This window comes from Carlito syrichta, unplaced genomic scaffold (assembly GCF_000164805.1).
Source record: "Carlito syrichta isolate Samal-C Ts95f unplaced genomic scaffold, Tarsius_syrichta-2.0.1 Scaffold301817, whole genome shotgun sequence".
In the NCBI taxonomy this organism is placed as follows: Eukaryota; Metazoa; Chordata; class Mammalia; order Primates; family Tarsiidae; genus Carlito; species Carlito syrichta.
In genome coordinates this window covers 180,312-201,633 of record NW_007245913.1, presented here as the reverse complement: position 1 = coordinate 201,633, position 21,322 = coordinate 180,312, and the positions used below count along the sequence as shown (strand labels likewise).

Genomic DNA, 21,322 nt, shown 5'->3' with positions numbered 1-21,322 from the left:
GCCTTCAATTTTTATAAGATATATGTAGAGAAAATCTAAACTCAAATTGGAGGAGTAGAGGGTAAAAGATACAACTGAGGAATTTACCTTGAGCTCCCAGTGATTGAATTTCCAACCTGGAGAATAGTTATCTCGCAAATCAACTTTAACACGAATGTTAACATTGAGTAACCGTCTCCGATAATCATTGCACTTTGCAATCAGTGCTTCTCTGTCTTCTTCAGAAAGTGCATTTGTAATGCCACAAGGAATAATCACCACCTAGAATCCAGTATAATGTACCAAATTTATACAAAGAAACAGCATACAGGGTGATGAGTTCCAATAACTACATAATATCCAGGAGTCAAAACTAGTAATGACTATACATCATTACTAGTATTAAATTAGTATTAAATCAGTTCATAAGAGTCCTATCTACTTGTAATGTCTACAGTTACCTGCAAAGCACTTATTCATGCTAAATGCACTTTCATTTAACCTGCTGTATTTCATTTAACTCATTATACATCATTTCAAACAATTATTTCTAAAAGAGCTTTATATAAAGTAGCTTAAAAATTAAAAGAGTAGGGTTAACCTAATCAGCCCTTTGTGACCTACGTGACAAAAATAAAACCCACCATGGCAGCAATCATGTGACTAATCCACCCATCTGCCTGCTATCCATCACCTGATGTCAGTACCTGCACTTACCTGCCCCTTCGTGATGACATGGAGCAGACCACTACCCAATCAACTTAATGATATTCCCCCATCCAGGGCAATGGTTAAAAGGACTCAACCACAAGCAACCAGCGGCCATTGCCTTGCTAGACTCTGGTGTGCCATGTGCTCTTTGACCTATGGTTGTTGCCATGCTTCCTGGCTTTGGCCCCCTCCTCCACCTTGGGGAGGTGAATTTTCTCTCTCCCTTCTCTTTCTCTCTCTAATTTACTTTTAAATAAACTTCTCTTTGCAAAAAAAAAAAAAATTAAAAGAATAAGAAATGATAAATAATGCAAATATATACATAGTTACACAATATTGGGAACTGGGGTCTAGACTATATTCTATGTTGTTTCTATTATCAGAGGAATCTACCTGAATGGTATTTAGAAAATCACCCTTTAAAATTTCCTTTAGTAAATATGGCTTCTTATAAAATAAAATACTTTATAAAATAAATGATAGACGGAAATATTTTTCTTACCTGAACACAGGCTACACGGGGTGGTAATACTAAACCCATGTTGTCCCCATGAACCATGGTCATAACACCAATAGTACGAGTTGTCAGGCCCCAGGAGTTTTGATAGGCAAATTGTTTCTCTCCTGGTGTCTTTGGATCTTCAAAAACAATTTCACACATTTTGGAAAAATTCTGTCCTAAATGATGTGATGTTGCCCCCTATAATAAAGAAAGACGTATAAGCTTTCATTTTTATGACATATTATGCCTTTTAAAGTGATTTGTATAAGCTCACATACTTTAAAGTGGCACTAGACTTGTTTTTACCTCCTTTTTTTACATTAAATAAGATTTTAAAATATAACCATAATTAATATAATAAGAGACCAAGAAAGAAATGGAAAGCTTTGTCAAAAAAAAAAAAAAAATACTACTGACAAGTAGTTTGCTCTAGGCAGCACTACTCATAGGAGTAACTTTACCTACAAGAGTTAAAAGGAACCCATACATTAGTAGTTCAGAATACATGCCATTACATAATAGACTGGAGATTCAGAGGAATGAGATGGATTTGCTTGAAATTATCATGTGATCCAGAAAGCACATGCTATACTTATTTTTTAAAAGAGTGCACGTCTCTGATGACAGAAGAAATTAATGAATCTGCCCATGGACTGTGCTTACAGTGATCTATGAATATTCTGTAGCAGTTTGATACCTGGATAGCTCTTCCACTAGCAGATATAAATGCTTCTAGAGTAGTTGTATAGTCTCCTCCTGCAAATTTCTCCTTTTCAGTCTTCCTTCCTTTTACAACAGGAATTGCCAGGAGATCTTCATATACCTGAGCATATAAGTCGAGTATCTGCAAGACCTATAACGAAATGTTATATGTAAATGTGTTCAAATTTATGGTGTATTTATTCATTATAAATATATAAAACAGCTGGGCTCGGTGGCTCAGCTTGTAATCCTGCGCCTTGGGAGGCTGAGGTGAGTGGATTGCCTGAGCCCGCGGGTTCGAGACCCGCCTGGGCAACTTGGCAATACCTCATCTCTATAATAAATCAAAAATCAGCCGGGCGTGGTAGCATATGCCTGTAATTCCGGCTACTCGGAAGGTTGAGGTGGAAGGATTGCCGGAGCCCAGCAGGTCGAGGCTGTGGTGGCCGGGAGCGGCCACTGCACTCCAGTCTGGGTGACAGAGTGAGACTCCAACTCAAAAAAAATAAAAATAAATAAATAAATAAATATATAAAACTGCAATATTTAAAATTAATTGTGCTGGAAAATGCAATTCAAACAATAAAAACCTTTTTATATGAGAAGGTTAAAGAGTCAGTGTGAATTTATTAAGGAAGAAATTCAACAAAGCAATGTGAAGTCAATTAACTTTTAAAAATGCATATATCCGGGCTCGGTGGCTCAGCCTGTAATCCCACACCTTTGGGAGGCTGAGGTGAGTGGATGGCCTGAGCCTGTGGGTTCGAGACCCGCCTGGGCAGCGAGACCTCATCTCTACAATAAATCAAAAAATCTGCCGGGCGTGGTAGCGCACGCCTGTAATTCCGGCTACTCGGAAGGCTGAGGCGGAAAGATTGCCGGAACCCAGCAGGTCAAGGCTGCGGTGGCCGGGAGCGGCCACTGCACTCCAGTCTGGGTGACTGAGTGAGACTCCGACTCAAAAAAAAAAAAGCATATAAATTTGGAATATAAAAAATAATAAATTAGAATATATACAGTAATCAAAGTAAAAAAACTCTTTAAAATAATTAATTTAAATTATGAAATTGTAATTTTTTTCACTCACTAAAGCCCAAAAATATTTTTAACCTGAAAACGTAAAATAGCACATTTTGTTTATGAATAAAATTTCAATAAGCAGTTTCTTAAATCCACGTACATTTGAATTAATTTTATTTGTCTTTTAACAGGTGTTACATAAACAGAATACAGTTAATATGGAAAACAATTTTTTATACCTCTTCTGCTGCTTCTTCAACAGTAGCAAAAGCACTGTGCCCTTCCTGCCAAAGGAACTCACGAGTACGTAGAAAAGGCTGAGGATGCTTGAATTCCCAACGCTGGAAGAGGCAAGAACATAATTTGGTCATTAGCAAGAGCTTTTCAATTTTTATTAACAACTTTACATGGTAAGTAATTAAAAATCATAATTGTGATCCAAAATACTTTTAAAAATACTTTCATACTCCCCCCCACCAAAATTAAGTGAAAACAAGGAAAAACAAAGCATTTTAAAAAAAAAAACAAATAAGTATAACAGTGAAAGAATATAAGAGGGGTTTATACCTACCACCACATTGCACCACTGATTGAGCCTAATGGGCAGGTCTCTGTGTGACTGTACCCATTTTGCATACGCAGGATACATAACTAAAAGACACAGTAGAAGAAGTTAATTATTTAAGGTTCTATTACGCCTTTAGCAACATAATTAATCAAAATTAAGACGCATGTTTGTACAAATATATTTCCAATGCCTGTAATGGCTAAGTGAAAGCTATTATTATGTATTTTATAAACAGTATTACTAAAAAATATAAATCTATCTAAGCTTGACCATATTTTATGTTCTTCACAAGAGATTTACATTTAACATTTAATTTACTTTGACTGCTTTGGATGTTTTGTTTGTTTTTAAGAACACCACAGTGTATGCCATGTTCTATGGTAAGTGCTTTGCATTCATTATCCTGCTCAATTCTCACATTCAACCCATAAAGTAGATGTCATAATCTCAATTTTAAACATGTGGAAGCTGAGCTTACAAAAGTTAAATAATTTGCTGAATTCATCTGGTTATGTATGAAACCAAAATTTAAGTTAGATCTATCTGATAGATCTACCCGGAGTATGAAAGACTCTTGCCATGAACTGCTAAGTGAAAGTGGTTGTCCTAAAAACAGGCTGCTTATGAGTTATAATTAGTAAATCAAAACAAAACAAAATTTTGGCAATAAAGTCTAAGGAAAAAATTGTTTTCTTAATTTTAATAATGTATTATACATGAGTATCACTAGCAATATCAAGTAAAGAGCAAACAATCTAACTCTACAGATGGATAATCACTTTGATAGAAATTATTAAACCCAAAGCTTCAAAATTTCTAATTTTGGAAATTTACTGTATGTAATTTACTGTATGTGTTCCGATTTAATGTATGTAATTTTAGGAAAATCACTGAATCTTTCAGACTTTGCTCTACCCATAAAATGAAAATAACAGTAACCACCCTACCTTCCTTGTAACAATACTATAATACAAAATGATGTAAATGAAAGTATAGAAACCTATAAAAAACCTACATGAATGAAAATCTAAATGTACTATTTTAAAAAACAAAATTGAATGTAAATATGGCATAAAGCATTAGTGCTTACAATTTACCATCAATTCCAATAAAAACTATTACAAGAATAAAATTCCTTGAAAAGCTCCGAAAAACTGTAGCACAAAAAAGTACTAAAAAAACCTATATTCTAATGATAAAGAGGTCTGCAACATTGTATAGAGAATAAAATGCAAGACAAATTAAGTTTACATTCGATCTTTATCACCATTCGTTAAGCTTTACATTGTTAAAAAGTATTATAAATATCACAAAAGTTGGAACTTGACACTAGAAGCTGTCTCTAATGTTTCAATAAGCTTTCCTCCTACACATCAAGTTCCATTCTCACCTGTTTCACTAGTAGGACGAATGGCAATTGGTTCTGCTAACTCTGTTTTGCCAGATCTTGTAACCCAAGCAACCTAAGACGATAAAATCATTTTCTTAATTTTTTTCAACAGCATTTTAGAGTAACAGTACAAAAGCAGGCAAATTTTCTCTATTTCAATTTTTGCTCTATCAGTTAAGGCAAGTTAAAAGAATTACTGCTGTTCACTATGAGGAAAGGTACATACTTAATGACCTTCTAAATATTAAGGGGAAAGTAAAAGTCAGTTAATTAATTAATGTGACAATCATAACTTGTCACAAAGGTAGAACTATAACTTTTTAAAAAGATGCCTTTATAATTCTCAAAACTGATTGTTACATACTACTGAAAATACATTTTCAAGTTTATGAAAGAAAATGTCAAAAAATAAAAAAGGATGTTAACTTACCTCAGGAGCAAAGTCAGCAACATGAGTCTTCTCTTTCTCTAATGCACCTTGAGACACAAACATGGGGAAATAGCAGTTTTCTACACCAAGTTTTTTTATCCCAGCATCAAAAAACTCCTTGATGGATTCCCAAATGGAATAGGCCCAAGGACGAAGAATATAGCAGCCACTTATATCATAGTATTCAATCATTTCTGACTTTGTGATGACCTTTTCAAAAGAAAAATATAGTTTTTAAAGCCTAAATAGAACCAAAATGTAGTATAAGTGACAGAAGTATGATAACTAAATTTCAAATCTGGATTTGTTGTTAATACAACCCCTTAATGCAGAAGGTCATAATCATAATATAAGTAAAACAAACATTACTACATTAAGAAACAATATATAAAGGATTCTAAACTCTTAAGAAGACTAGAGTTCCAAGCTTATTTCTGCTATTTACTATATTTGTGACTATGGACTAATCCCTGTACCTCACCATAAAGTTATAAACAAATAAAAAATTAAAAAAATCAAATGAGTATCTCCTAGGATTATATTTCAATTCAATACTTTAAGTGTTTATGCTTTAGAAACAGTGAAATGTTAAATGACTATACTATGTATTATTAAAGTCATTATACATGATTATTAACTTTGTGCCTACACTTTAAAATCTAAACATAAAGCAGCCTTTAAGAAATTTAAAAAATAATAATTAACTGAATGCATACTCACTTGAGAATACCATTCAGCAAGATTTTCTTCTTTTTTTGCCTCAAGACCCAACCTGCAGAGATGAAAAATAAAATATAAATCTCTTCTTCAGCAAATGCCTTTAGGCAGAATAAAAACCTCTAAAGTTCAAAATAGATTCATTTGTCTTCAACATGAGTTATTTCTATATTCTATCTCTTCTATATTCATTCCTAAGATGTTTTTAACCTAAAAAACAACTGAGTCATCTAGTCATCTCTTAAAAAGTAATGAGATATTGTCTACAAAAAAAAGGGAAAACTCAAGCCTAAAAGCTATGATTTTAATGCAGACATCTCTTTTACAAAGTTCTTTTTAAATTAGTGTATTTGCAATAGAGACAGAGCCTGTTCATATTCCTCCCACTAAAAAAGAAGCTTTTGTCAAGTAAATTATAGTAAAACCAAGGTCTCATTGAAAATAACACCTAAAAAGTAATAAGCAATGGTTATAAACATACATATTTATGTGTGCATATTAGGTGTATATATATGTTTATGTATATATGTATAAATATATCGTTTTTAAACCAGCTTTGTTTTATATTTACACTAACCATTTTAAAATCCTATTGCAAAGGAAGTTCTCACTTAGCCCTCACAAAAAATATTCATATGAAAAAAATAACTGATTAAGGTACAAAACAATGTGTATAAGGTGTAACACAACTGTGCTAAACGGGGGAGACATTTATATATGTTGAATCTACTTATATAATCAAATGAAAATCTCTCAACAGATACAAAAGAAGCTTGTGATAGTGGTTATCAATTCATTATGTTGGTAACGGAAACTGGAAAGATGGGAAACAAGCACAGGAATTTCTTACTTATGGAGATTCTTGAAACAAACAAATGAATGTGTTACCTATTTAAGAACTGAATACATTAAAACATAACAAATGCCACCTACTGACATTATAGTTTTAGTGTTCTGACTTAATGCGATAATCAAACTAATCAAAATTTGTTTAAAAATATTAATTTGGTTGAGCTCAGTGGCTCAGTCTGTAATGCCAGTACTTTGGGAGGCTGAGGTGGGGGATTGCCCGAGCCTGCGAGTTTGAGACCAACCCGGGCAACTTGGCGAAACCTAGTCTCTACAATAAACAGAAAATTAGCGAGGTGTGGTAGCGCGTGCCTGTAGTTCTGGCTACTTAGAAGGCTAAGGTAGAAGGATTGTGGGAGCCCAGCAGGTAGACGCTGGGGTGGCCGTGAGTGTGCCACTGCACTATAGCCAAGGCAACAGAGTGAGACTCTAACTCAAAAGAAAAAAAAAGATTAAGAGTTGAATTCACTCAAAACCCTGCTTTACTTCAAATAAAGTTTCTGTTTTATTACCTGGTCTGTTTTTTAGGTCCTTGCCCTTCTCCTGCTCCACTTGATGACAGCCCACCTCCTTGGTTTTTAGAAGAGTCTTTCCTTTGGCCATCATTTTGTTTCTGAGCCTTATTTTGCTTTTCAGATTTATTTTCTTTTTCTTTCTTCTTCTTATCTTTGTCCTCAGCTCCAGTGGCAGATACAGGCTTATAGTCTACTCCTGTCAGAGACTTGTACAGTGCCTTCAGCTTAAGGAGTTCTTGTACAGCTGTATCTACTTGATCCTTCAGTTTAACAAAAGAAGAAAAAGAGATGACAGTATTTAATTTAAATCACTGTCTAAGCACACTTATACAATGTCCAAGGCTTTAAAAGCAGGTATGTAAACACAATTAAAGGCAGAGGGGTATTGGATAGAAACAAAGAATGTTAAATGGACTATCAAAATTATTAAATATATGATAAACAGGGAGAGAGTTGTGCCAAATTGTGACTGGAAAGTAATACAGTATATAACTGCACTGTCCAAATAGTCGTAATTAGCCACATATGGCTACTGAGCACTTGAAATGCGGTTATGGTGAATGAGTAAGTCAATTTTTAATTTAATTTTACTTTAAATTAAATTTAGATAGGCACATGTAGTTATTGATTACTGCATTGTACAGTCCTGTTATAGAACATTTCCATAAATGCAGAAATTTTCATTAGGAAGCACTAGTATATAACATGTATTCCACAGGAATATAAGTTAGGAGCCACTGAGTTATATAAAATTGAGCATTTCACAATTATAAAGATGATAGTAATCAAGTTTATATTTGTAAGTTACATTTCAAATCCTGTAACAGCTATCTTCCACTCATGAAACCCTACCAAAAAATCCTACTCCTATAAAGATAAAAGAAGTAGCAAACTATACCAGAGCTCAAAATAAAACCTACTACTTGAGACTGACAGAGCTTTAGGAAATTAATAAAAAACAAATTATGTTTTAAGGGCCTACAATCAGCTAGGCACTATGCTAGAGTCTAGGTTCCTGTTCTCTTACATCTTACAGATTAGAGGAAAACACCCAATTTATCAAGCAATTAAAATAGAGTATTTAATTACTATCTCCTGGAAAGACAATGTCCTATGAAAACATCCAGTCAAATTTAGTTGAGGAAAGAAAGGATCGGCAAAAGTTTCTCTGAGTCAAGATAAGACGGTTGAGAACTGAAACATCAGTAGAAGTTAGCCAGTTTTGATGGTGCAGAAAGTGCTCCAGGGAAAAAAAAATAGCCTGAAATGTAAAAAAACAAAAGCATACACACAAAATACACACTAACCTTAGAGGCCTTCTCAGCTTTAAGTTTCCGAACTACTTCCCCTTGAGTAGCTACTTTGTCAAACAGTACTTTGGCTTCAGGTGTTTCTGGATCAGTGGGCTCGGAGGTTCTGCTTGGACTTGAATCTGAACTTTGAGACAATGGGGGCTGGCCAGGTATGTATTCCTTCCCAGTTTTTTCTTTATATTGAGCTTTCAGAGACAGTAAATATTCTACAGCTTCATTTATTTTAGCCTGAGATAAAATATGGAAAGAGATAAATATTTAATACTCTCTGAAATGTCTGAAAATTTCAGTGTCATTTAAAAGTCTTTAGTTAACAGCAAAGTATTCATGTAAATAAGTTAATCACAAAGAAATCTATGTTAAGTCATTAGGCTAAAGTAAGAGATAAAGCTAAAGGAAACACTCTCTCATATAAAAACCATAAAAATAAAAATACATAAGCAAACAACACTATAACTTTCAGTTTTACATAAGTAAACAAACAAATTATAAAACATCTGAGTAAATTGTCGGCGTCAAGCCCTAGTTCCATAAATAGTGAAGTCAGAAATTATAAAATCAGAGTAAAGACCAAAGGCTTTGCCTATACAAATCGTATTTTCCTCAGCATCCTAAACAGACATTAAATATTAACATTGGAAATAACAAAAAAAAGCAAACAAAAGAAGTTTGGGTCCAACTAAAGAATAGTTGTATTACTCTTTTAAAAACTTATAATGAAATGAGAAAGTATGTTAAAGTTTTCCATTAAATATTTACCTATATTTTAATCTCTGATCCTTCAATGTAGTCCCAATGAAAAAGAATGATGTACTCAGCCCAACCAAGACATTTGCAATTCTATCGCAGAGGACAGTAACACAGGCAAAGTACCCAAACAGGACACCTTACATGAAATGGTGGTACTATCTAACCACAAACCAAAGTACCACTGAGAACTGCAAGGTATCAATCAAAATTGACAGAAAAAGTGCCTTCAAATTACCCTATCCAGTTTTTACTGCTACATTATAACAGTGCTCTAGATAGCATTATATGGAAACCCAAAAGAAACAGGAAGAATACCCAAATGGGGTTAAAGAAATGCAGAAAAACACTGATATGTCTTTTAAAAATTAGCATCTATGAGGCAGCAAATCACAGTTCCTTGTCCAGCAACTTTATTATGATAAGTTTTTCTAACTACTGACTTAGAGTCAATCATACCAGGCACCACAGAGGAGGAGGAAAATTAAGAGGAGAAAATGCACAAAGAGAAGATGAGGACAGATTGACCTGTACTCCTAACCTACCTTGTGTTTATATTCTGTAAAGGCAGAGTTAATCAGACATACAAGAATCAAGAAAAAAAATCCTACAAGTTCAAAGAATAAAAATGAAAAAGAGGTTAAGAGACTTCCCTCAGCCACATTTGGAAAGTTCCATTTTATACTATAAGCAGGTATTCACTAGAATTTTAAGTCAGACAGCACATTTTTCACACTGAAAAAAAACTCCTGTTTGGTAAGATTACAATTGGAACATTATAAAGTAAAGAATTATAGTGAGCAAACCACTTCATTATTGAATGAGATACACTAAATTGAGTAAAATTATATATAGATATATCTCCCCCCCACTAGGAAATAGAATATTCTAGATAACCAAGCAAACTAATCAGGTTATTTTTCCCAAAAAAGTAACATTATGCTAATCACTACTCTGTAATCTTCCATGATGATTTAAAGAGTACCTACAGATACTCGAGAGAATTAGAATTATGAACATGAAAAGTAATCGTTATCATTTTATGGAATATTTACTCTGTACCAGACACTATGCTAAGTGTTTATGTTTACATGGATTGTTTTTGAACTCTCAAAACAACTCTTATCTGTATTTTACAGAAGTAAAACTTAGACAAATATAAGTTTCTTGAACAGAGTTACACAATGAGTGAACCAAGGGTTTATTCTGTGAAGCTGTAATCTTGACCACTATAGTCTGCATAGCACCGCAGAAAGTATGGGACAATGATCTAAATGTGCATTTTAATCCTATTAACATGCCATGAAAATTGCTTTTCAAAAGAAATCTTTGAGTCTTATTTTGAATACATCTCTTAAAATATGTAATACAGAACTGAAGGATGAGGAACAAATAATCTCTTTTAAAAGTCTAGTTTTCTGGAATAAAAGGCATTTACAAGAGAAGCTGGATGTTGTATTATTATTCAGCACAATATTATACAACAGCAGAAGTTTAAAGACCACCTACTAATAGACTTCAAGTTCTTAGTGGCAAAGACTTTTAAACTAATGTAACATATGCCAATACAAACACCAAGTTTTCATTAAATAATTGCTGATTTAGATGAATGACAAAGGAAACAGCCTACACAAGACTTCAGTAAGGTCTGGGTTGGGAATCTGAAGTAAAAGTCATTCTAAAATTAGGATTGAAAAGTGGGAAGTGAAAAAATGGAGAAAGGGGAGAACTCACCTGGTTACATTTAAAATGAAAAGTACTCCAACAGTTATGTCTGCATCAGTCACTAGATGGAAACAATACTCCATGGGGAGAGGAGGGAACTTTTAAAAACAAACTCACAACTTTATCCATCTGAAATAAGAGTAGAACCTTTCAAAATGGCCTGAACAGTTCGATTTTAAATGAAAAAAACTTTTTCAAAAAATGCTTTCAAGCTTTATTTTTTGAACTTTATTACTGGCCACTCGCCTTTGTTCCTTACTGGCATATCTACACACATCAGTAATCATGATTCACTGAGGCAAAGATTCTCACTCAGTGGCGTGGGAGAAGAATGACTAAAAATCCGAACAGAAAATTCTTCCAAGTAAGTGATCACTGCATTACATGTTTTAAAAGTCTGCAAGGAGATTCAGTGAACTAAAAGTTAACATATTTTTAAAGATTTCTAAAAAAAATAACAGACTATAAATACTGATTAGAAATTAGCTCAAATACCTAATCCTGTAAGAAACAGTCCAATTACTGAACTCTCATCCTGAGAGCCAATAAAGTACAAGGCAGAGCCCAGATCCTGGAGTCAAACCTGGATTAGAATACCTGCTCTACTGCTTATTACCTGGGCTGTCTGGTTCATTTAGCTAATCAAAACTTACTTGTAGCCGGGTTTGGTGGCTCAGCTTGTAATCCCAGTGTTTTGGGAGGCTGAGGTGAGTGGATTGCTTGAGCCCGCAGGTTTGAGAACCGCCAGGGCAACTTGGCGAGACCTCATCTCTACAATAAATCAAAAATTAGCTGGGCGTGGTAGCGCGTGCCTGTAGTTCCAGCTACTTGGAAGGCTGAGGCGGAAGAATCGCGGGAGCCCAGCAGGTAGAGGCTGCAGTGGCTGGGAGCGGCCACTGCACTCCAGTCTGGGTGACAGAGTGAGACTCCAACACACACACACACACACAAAACAACTTACTTGTTACTTTTCTCTGCCAGAAATCAATTAATACAGCTTCCTCTGATTTTCCTGGAGGATCCCTAAATTGAAGTTAAGTCCTACGAAGTGTCTTGAACCACAATCAACTGTAGGATGGATTTTTACTTGTTCAGATCGAAAGCAAGTTTGCATTAAGTACCAAATATAGATACAGCTGGAACCCACTACATACAAATTCCAAACAAGACTCTCAAAAAATGTCAAGAAAAGGATGGATTTGTTTTTTCTTATTTTCCTACCCTGTAATCTTTATTTTTTGACCTAAGAAATCTCAAAGCTATTTGGGGTGGAAGTGCAGGTTAGTGGTTTTCTAAAACAACCTGCTTCCTGGACTAAGGGGGTACAGTGATATATTTCCTTTTCTGATAAGGTGTGATTTGGGTTTTAAAAACAAAAACACTAGTATAAAAAATAAAAAAGCAAATATTGATTAAACATTTCAGATAAAGTATTGGAGGCATACAATACAAGACACTATGAATTAAAATGCTACAACTGCAGAAGTAAATGGTAATTGCATCCCCTTCCACAAAGATTGGGCTTAACAAAAAGAGAATGTTAGTAAAACAGGCAAAACAACTGTGAATTATTTTTATTTAATGATGATTGGATTTTGCTGTCATTAGTTACTTGAATTTAAAAAATTATTAACTCATAGTTAGTCTTTAAAACTCTCTCCTCCACAACAGGGGTCAGCAAACTTTTTCTGAATAGGGCTGGACAGTAAATGTTTTAGGCTTTGAGTCTCTGTTGCAACTACTTAACTCTACAGTTGTAGTGTGAAAACAGCCACAAAAAATATGTAGTTATTTATGTTCTGTTTCTCCATGTGACTACCTGACAAGTAAGTGTATTGTATTCTGCAGTTTTCAGGAACTTTTATTATCTATAATCTCACTTGATTCTTCAGACAACTTTAAAGATTATTAAACTTCATTTTATGAAAAACTGAAGCAAATAACATATTTGGATGCCTGCTTTATGTTGGATGAGTATGACTGTATTCCAATAAAATTTCATTTACAAAAAACAGGTGCAAAAAAAGATTTGGTATGCAGGTCAGAGTCTGCTGAACCAGGCCTTAGAGGTCCAAAGTGTCACATTTCATAAAGCCTTTACTATTTTCTGGCTCCCAACTTAAACAGTACTATAATTTCATGTTCAAAATGCTGTACTCACATTTCAAATCAGTAAAATTTGTTCAAAATCAAGATATTCTTTTTTGACACTACAACTTTAGAACTTTAAAAGTCAATATCAAAATATTTTAAAGTGACTAATTTTTAAAGTAACTTAATATTATTATACCTTTGTGTATTCTGTTGTGATCCTCACACTGTATCTGCTTTACCCATTATTTTAATGCAGCAATCTACTGAGCAGGAGAAAAAGGATAGCAGGAGCAAAAGAAGACGAAAAAGAAAAAAGAATTGAAGGTGAACGTCTAGGTTTTTATTCCCTGCCCTTCTTTTTGTTTATACTCTGCCTTTATGCTTAAAAGTTCTTTCACAAAAACATCCATATAATCCTAAAGCAGAATAGGAAAGAAAGCAAAACAACAAATAAGCAAGAAAAGTCTAATTGAACTAGCAACTTAAAACCTCAGCCGGTCAGTCACCTTCTCTATCATTAAACATGACAATAGCAAAATAAGTACTTTTGTAGAAATTGGAATGACTAAGAGAATTAGGCAAATTATTAATGTAAAAGAAGCACAGATTTACTTGATAAATAATAATAAACCATAACTCTCTACTGCTTTCAATGTAATGCCCCACTGCCACCATCTCTCATGGGAAATAACAAGGGAATCAGTCAAAATTTTAATCCAGGTTTTGCAAATTTCAGAAAGTCACTTTCATATTCATGGTTTCTCATCAGTTACTAACACAAACAAAAAGGAAAAGTACTATCTCTTGAATATTACTGGACATGGCTATTGTTAGTATTAAAAAGTGTACAGTACACAGTGCCAGATGTGGGCTAAATACTAGTTCTGTTTTCAGTAACTGAACTGCTTCTCTAGAAAGAAGAAAGCACTATTGAATATTGTTAGCATTCAGAGAGAAAATATAAGCAGAGAAAAAATATAATACAATATCAAAAAAACCCAGCAGGTCCTTGAATAACAGTTTTGTTCAGCATCCTTTCATTATATTAATGAGGGGGGGAAATCTACTTCCAGTGGGGGCCACCGTCTTTGTGGTTTTTTTCCGGGTCTCCAGTTTTCTCCGATATCCCAAAGCTATGCATGTTAAGTGAACTGGCATGTCTATGTGGTCTAAATGTGGGTGTGAGTGCACCCTGCAATGGACTGGCATCCTGTCCAGGGTTGCTTTCTGCCTTGTGTCCTCCTGAGCTGCTGGGACTAGCTCTGGCCAACTCACAACCCTGAAATGGAATAACTTGGTAAATAATTATCCTGTTTTTATTAATCTTTCTTAAATGTATGTACAACTCACCTTTCAATGTTTAATGTTAGAAGTGTTTTGGTCCTTATTTGAAAACTTGGTGACGTTTTGGGGACCAAAAATATGCCATAGTAACTTAATTCTTGTGTGTATCAAATAGCCTATTGTTTTAGTCATTTCACTTAAGGTTGCAGTTTGAGAATCTATTGACAACATTAAGTGAGGATTTACTGTATCTTAAACATAGATATGGCACACAGCAGGCATTTGATAAATGTATGTTAAACTAAACTGAAGTCAGATTTAATTTAGTATCACATTTATCAGTATCAAAATATCTAGTAAAAGCACTTGCCAAATTACCAAAGAAATTTAATTTTTTTTTTTACCCACAGGTTGACTTTTCATAACTTCAACAGTGTTATTTCATGAAACCATAATGTAATCCATTAGCCTAACAGGATGACAGATGTAGCTGTCTATCACTCCAAGCATTATGGCTGTTGTTGTTACTACTCATCACATAATTAGGAGACCAATAATCAGCACATAACCTCAATGTATTCTACTCAGGATGAAGAAATTTGAAGACCAAAGTCCCTCCCCTCAAATTATACCTATAAAGGGTTCCACGGTTAGTGTCTAACACATATAGAGTGCAAAATGCTTCCAACTTCACCACAGGGTAGGAAATATCAAGAATTTATATCCTAAGCCCCAAAACCAAAATTATCTTTCAGAGGGTTGGACCCTTATAGTACACTCAAAATTTGTTCCTCTGGATCAAATGGTAAACCAAAGTTTTTATGTTTTGAGAAGGTTGCGTCACAATTTGTGGAAGAAACGTCCCAAGTTGTGGCAAACAGGTGAGTGGTTCTTCCACCAATACAATGCACCTGCTCACACCATGCTGAGTGTTCAGCAGTTTCTGACCAAAAATGGCATAACCCCCATGCCCTACCCGACCAAAAATGTCATAACCCTCATGTCCAACCCTCCCTATTCACCAGATCTCAAATGGAAACCTTTTGCCAAGGTGTAAGAGGTGAAACAACAGGAGAAGTACTAAAAGGTATCAGAACTGATGAATTCAAAAGCTGTTTTGAGCAGTGGAAAAAGCATCTCAATAGGTATATTGCATCAAAAGAAAAGTACTTTGAAGGTGATTGAAATTTAAATATGTAAGAATACACAATTTTTTAATAAATAAATTCTGGGCATTTTTGGGTCACCCTTGTATCTAACAGCCTTTATTTCTTGAAGCAAAGTTGTTTTAGATGATCATGGCTCTGTAGGATTTCAACAGACTCACTAAAGATAAAAGAGAAGAGGCTGGGCACGGTGGCTCAAGCCTGTAATCCTAGCACTTTGGGAGGCTGAGACGAGAAGACTGCTTGAGCCCGTGGGTTCGAGACCAGCCTAGGAAACTTGGTGAGACCTCGTCTCTACAATAAACCAAAAAATTAGCTGGGCATGGTAGCACGCGCCTGTAGTTCCGGCTACTTGGAAGGCTGAGGCGGAAGGATCACTGGAGGCCAGCAGGTTGACACTGGGGTGGCTGTGAGTATGCCACTGCACTCCAGCCTGGGCGACGGAGTGAGACTCTAACTCAAAAAAAAAAAAAAAGAGAGAAGAAAAGATCTCTCACAGTTCACAATGGAGAAGGAGAAAAATATTAACTCTTGGGGCAAAACCTCAAAACCTGAGATCAAATGTTCATGGCATCTGGTAGGATTTCCAGTCAGATGCCAGCAACTTGTTAATGAGGTGAAACACTTGCAGCTTCAAAGTACTGATTCTCCAGCCTGAGCCTAGGACACTGACAGGACAACAGATTCTCTGATAACATTTTAGAACGATCCCCTATAGCCAGTCAGGCCCAGTGGTGCACCACACCTCTCTGTGTACATGCCACAGTCTGAATTCTACAATTTTTGGCAGTTCATCAGAAACTGAATTATATCTAGTTACTGCACTATTTATTAGGTCATGTCTTAGAACTAGGCTGCTGTTTGAGAACTATCTACCTTCATTATTAAACAAGATTTTTCATAGTCTTTCATAGATGATACTACCTTTGTCTCTGACTTGCACCAAGTACTCCTCTTCCACACTAGGTGATATACTTACTTGACTAAATGTTTTGCCGAAGGACATACTGAAACAAGTATATAATTTATGTCCAGTCAAACATTGCTATCATTTGAAGGCTACCCTACGAAGAATCTGAGATAACTGGTCAGAAACCTCTTGACAATCCACGTGTTATTCCTTGAACACAACTTGTACTTTCCTACCTCTCTACCATTGCTGGTGCTATCTTCTACACCAGTGGTTCCAAAACATGATCCCTGGGCCAGCGGCAGTAGCTTCACCTGAATGGCTTTTTAGAAATGCATATTCTCCCCATGCTCTGGACATTTTGAAGTAGAAAGTTAAGGAGTGGGACCTAGCAATCTGTGTTTTAGCAAGTCCTCCAATAATTCTGATACATAATGAAGCTTGAGAACCATAGTTCTATGCTCAGAGTGCCTTCCTAATGATCTTTGTTCAATTCCAATGATCTCTGCTTCTTCTACTTCATGACTACTTTAAATACCTTTTATGAACTGCTTCCTTCTTCCCTTTAAACCACTAATATTTCACATAGCAATTATACATATCACACAGGATTACAGTCACATCACTAAGATTAAAGTGTCTCTGTATGTTTCTTTCCCAGCAAACCACACCACCACTAGACTGTGAGATGCTTATTTGTATTTTCATCAGTTTATCACATAGCAGGTATCAGCAAATGTTGATTCTAAAATCAAAATATCTCAGCAGCCTATAAACAACAGTTTATAAGAAGATGAGACTTCCCAAAGCAGTTTGAATTCACAAGTACACTTAAAATATGATCTTGACTCACTCCAGGATACTGACCTTAGAGGTTTTTTCAGCTTTTAGCTTACGAACCACCTCCCCCTGTGCAGCAACTTCATCATACAAAGATTTACTTTCCAGAATACTTGCTGATGATTTAAAAGAGATATTCTGTGCTATTCCAGCAGGAGGATTTCCAGGTTTATATTCCTGGCTAGTTCTCTCTTTATATTCAGCTTTCAAAGACAAAAGCTGTTTTACGGCTGCATCTATATCTTCCTTTGCTGCTTTCTTGGCTTTTAATTCACGAACCACATCCCCTTGAACAGCCACTCTATTGTAAAGGGCCAAGGAATCCCCAGATATAGCACAAGGGTTATTCAGAGTAGGTGCTGGTCTTTCTTTAAAAGAAGCAGATGTCTTCTGAGAGAGAAAATCAAAAGTAAAATAATTAATTCATATTAAATGTCTTCCCATAAAATTATTTCAAACTGCTTTTTTAATGTTTCCAATTAAAAACAAAACTTGTAAACTTCAATCCCTTAAAAAACTTAAATAATCTCTTTTCTAAAAATGTATCCTAACAAAAAATGACAGAAGTAAACAAAGGTACATGGATATTCACTGGAGCACTTTTATCACAGGAAAATCTTGAAAATACTCTAAATCTTTGTTATTAGAGAACTAAAGAAATCGTAACACATCTATCAGGTCTGAGAATAAATCACTACTCCACCAAATACTAGCTGTGCATTTTAATTAGTTATGTAAAAGAGGAATAGCTATATTTAACCCATCAGGTTGATGGGAAAATAAATAAAAGGTAATCAATGTATATAAAGCCCTTAATCACAGAGGCTGAGAAAAGTTTGTATCAACAAGCATTAGGTACCACTATTAAATTTTTTCAAAGATAAAATATATCTAAATTTTTTATAAGGCAAGAACTCTATGAAATACTGTGATACAATTATAACTCATAATTGTGAAACAGTTCCATAAAATATATATTTATAGGTATATGTTTATAGATACATGCAACAAATCTACAGATATATTCATTAAAATCAACTCTGGAAAGTGAGTAAACATACTATTTTAATTGGCACTGTCATCTGCCTAGAATGCTTTCTTCCTTACTGAAACCCTTCTAACTTTAAAGCTCATATCACACCTTCCTCATGGCTTTTTTCTTTAATAATCTTCTACTTAATTTTTCAGAATAACTTATCCATATTCATGGAGTTATGTGTATTAAACTCCACAAATTTTCATCTCGACTCCAGAATTCTGTCCTGATCCCAGACCCAGCATTCTGAATGGTCTTTAATCAGTCACCTCAGAGGCACCTCAAGCTATAACAGAATTGCATTTCACATAGGGGTTAGGCTTTGAAATCGGCATGTCAGTTAAAAAAAAACACATTACTCAGAATAACCCCCCAAAATTCCTTAAGTCACACATAATTTATAGTATTTCCTGGTAAGGTTCTGTATATATACTCATAAACACTAATAGCATATATAGGCAAGGCACAGTGGCTCATGCTTGTAATCCCAGCACTTTGGGAGAACAATGCAGAAGCCCAAAAGACTAAAGAAAAACAAAAACAAAAACAAACGAAGGAGTATAACCTGGATCAGACTTTAATAGCGGCCTCTAACTAAAGGCAAATACCCTCAAAGACTTACATATCAAATGGGAAAGCATTATCCTTAAGGTCTAAGGCTGCAAAGGACCTCTGATCACAATCAATGCTGAGTACAAATGCCAGTCAACTGTACTGGAATTTCTATTAGGATTTGTGCGGGTTTCAAGGCATGCCCACAGATTTTTTACTTTCCTCCCACTAAGAGATGAGGGTCTCTCCATCTCTTCCCCCTGAATCTGGGTAAGCTTACAGTCGATTTGACCAATAGAGGGCAACAGAAATAAAGCTATGTGAGACTGCCAAGGCTAACTCATAAAAGGCAATGCTACTTCCGCCTTGTTTACTGGGCACTTACTTTTGAAGGCCTGAACTGCCATATAAAAAATCTTATTACCCTGGCATACCGAGCTAGAGAGGTCATTTGTAGTTATCCCACTCAACAATTCCACCTAAGCTTTCAGCCAATAGCCAACATCAACTGGCACCTAGGTAAGTGAACCATTTTAGATGTCCAACCCAGTTGAGTCATCAATGACTGCTACTCGGCTACCATCTGACTGAAACCACTTGAGATGCATAGGTTTTTAGCGGTTTCTACCAATCCCATCTTTCTTGCTAAACCAGACCTGTTATTTTTAGTATGCAACTCTGCAGTACATGAAGCTTTTCAAGAATACATATTAACTTATAGCATAACTTCATTATCTTTCCATGATATGTAAAAGATCAGAGAAGCAAAAGTGGGGACTCAAACCAATGAGGGAAGACAAGCCAAACTTCCCATTGCATGCTTATACAGTTCTCAAGATGTGGCTCACAGACCTCAAACAGGTTTCTGATACCCTTTTAAAGGGAGTCTGCAAGGTCATTTTCATTACAATACTAAGATGTACTTTGTCTTTTTTGTGCTCATGATCACTCAGTGCAAGTTTTCAGAAGCTATTAAATTAGATATTAAAGAGATTTGCAAAGATTCGGCATCACACCACTTTTCTAACCAAAACTTTTGTTGGAAAACATTTTTTCATAAAAAAGTTATTTATGTTAACATGTAATTGAGTTTATTATTTTTAAATGAGTTAATAAATTCCTTAAAAACTTCTCAGTCTGAATTTTTAGTATGACAAATACTGGTAAATATAACCCACGTAAACAAACTATTTTTAAGAGGGTATGGGTTCCTGAGGACAAAAAGTTTAAGAATTGCTGATATGTACTTATTATACAAAAATAGCATAAAGATATTACCTTAAATTGTTATTTTTCTTCTTTTAATTTTTTTTCCTTTCGGCTAAGCTCACATATTTTTTAATTTGTGTCAATTAAAAGCTCAAGTCATGACATTTCCACTGTCAGTAGTTCCCAACTCATATCTTCTAATAAATTTCTGTGTTTTTGCCTTCTCTGGCTCAGGTTATTTACCATTTATTTATCCAGTCAATCAAAACAAAACTAGAAGTTACTGATTTACAAATTCTACTTCCTTAATCCATCCCCTACTTTTTATCCTCCATGCTCTCGTCCTCTAGCTTCCTGACGGCTTACAAAGCCCCCTAAACTCACATACAATCTGCCCTCAAAACCATCTTCGACACTACTATGAAATCTTCAATGACTACCCAGCTGCCAAGATCCATGGATCCTAAACTACATATCAAGGTGCTCCAGGGTGCAAAGGAAATACACAGGAATGTCATGGGGCAGTTCAAGTATTCGATGAAAACAGCAATATACTTGACATTTGTCAAACACAATATGTGCTACTAACTTAAGGTGTTCAGTTTTTTTTTTTTTTGAGTTGGAGTCTCACTCTGTCACCCAGACTGGAGTGCAGTGGCCGCTTCCGGCCACCGCAAGCCTCGACCTGCTGGGCTCCGGCGATCCTTCCGCCTCAGCCTTCCAAGTAGCCGGAATTACAGGCATGCGCTACCACGCCCAGCTGATTTTTTGATTTATTGTAGAGATGAGGTCTCGCTGCCCAGGCGGGTCTCGAACCCGCGGGCTCAGGCAATCCACTCACCTCAGCCTCCCAAAGGCGCGGGATTACAGGCTGAGCCACCGAGCCCGGCTTAGTGTTTACTTCTTTACCTCATCCTACTTACTTCTGTAGGATTCATTCACCCAACATTCACTGAATCTCTACTACATGCAAATTACTCTCCTTGTTTTAGGGATGAAAAAGTGCACGAGATGACTAGCCTTCCTCTCCCCTGTGTGTTTGCCTTTCTTCTGCTGCCCCAGG

At 35.4% G+C, this 21,322-nt stretch overlaps 1 protein-coding gene across 5 annotated transcripts in view; it reads right to left on the bottom strand.

The window, feature by feature from the left end:
• The window catches only part of EPRS (glutamyl-prolyl-tRNA synthetase), an 87,991-nt gene that overhangs the window by 16,134 nt on the left and 50,535 nt on the right, over positions 1–21,322 (bottom strand). For 3 of the 5 annotated variants that reach the window (XM_008055308.1, XM_021711023.1, XM_008055310.1), the window contains 11 exons: positions 17,490–17,852; positions 8,691–8,924; positions 7,381–7,643; positions 6,023–6,074; positions 5,303–5,512; positions 4,873–4,945; positions 3,486–3,565; positions 3,154–3,255; positions 1,890–2,045; positions 1,193–1,390; positions 88–261 (listed from right to left, as the gene is read on the bottom strand). In XM_008055308.1, the coding sequence (XP_008053499.1) occupies positions 88–261; positions 1,193–1,390; positions 1,890–2,045; positions 3,154–3,255; positions 3,486–3,565; positions 4,873–4,945; positions 5,303–5,512; positions 6,023–6,074; positions 7,381–7,643; positions 8,691–8,924; positions 17,490–17,852 (1,905 nt within the window). The remainder of the gene's footprint in view (positions 1–87; positions 262–1,192; positions 1,391–1,889; positions 2,046–3,153; positions 3,256–3,485; positions 3,566–4,872; positions 4,946–5,302; positions 5,513–6,022; positions 6,075–7,380; positions 7,644–8,690; positions 8,925–17,489; positions 17,853–21,322) is intronic. The other 2 variants (XM_021711022.1, XM_021711024.1) reach the window with 1 other exon arrangement.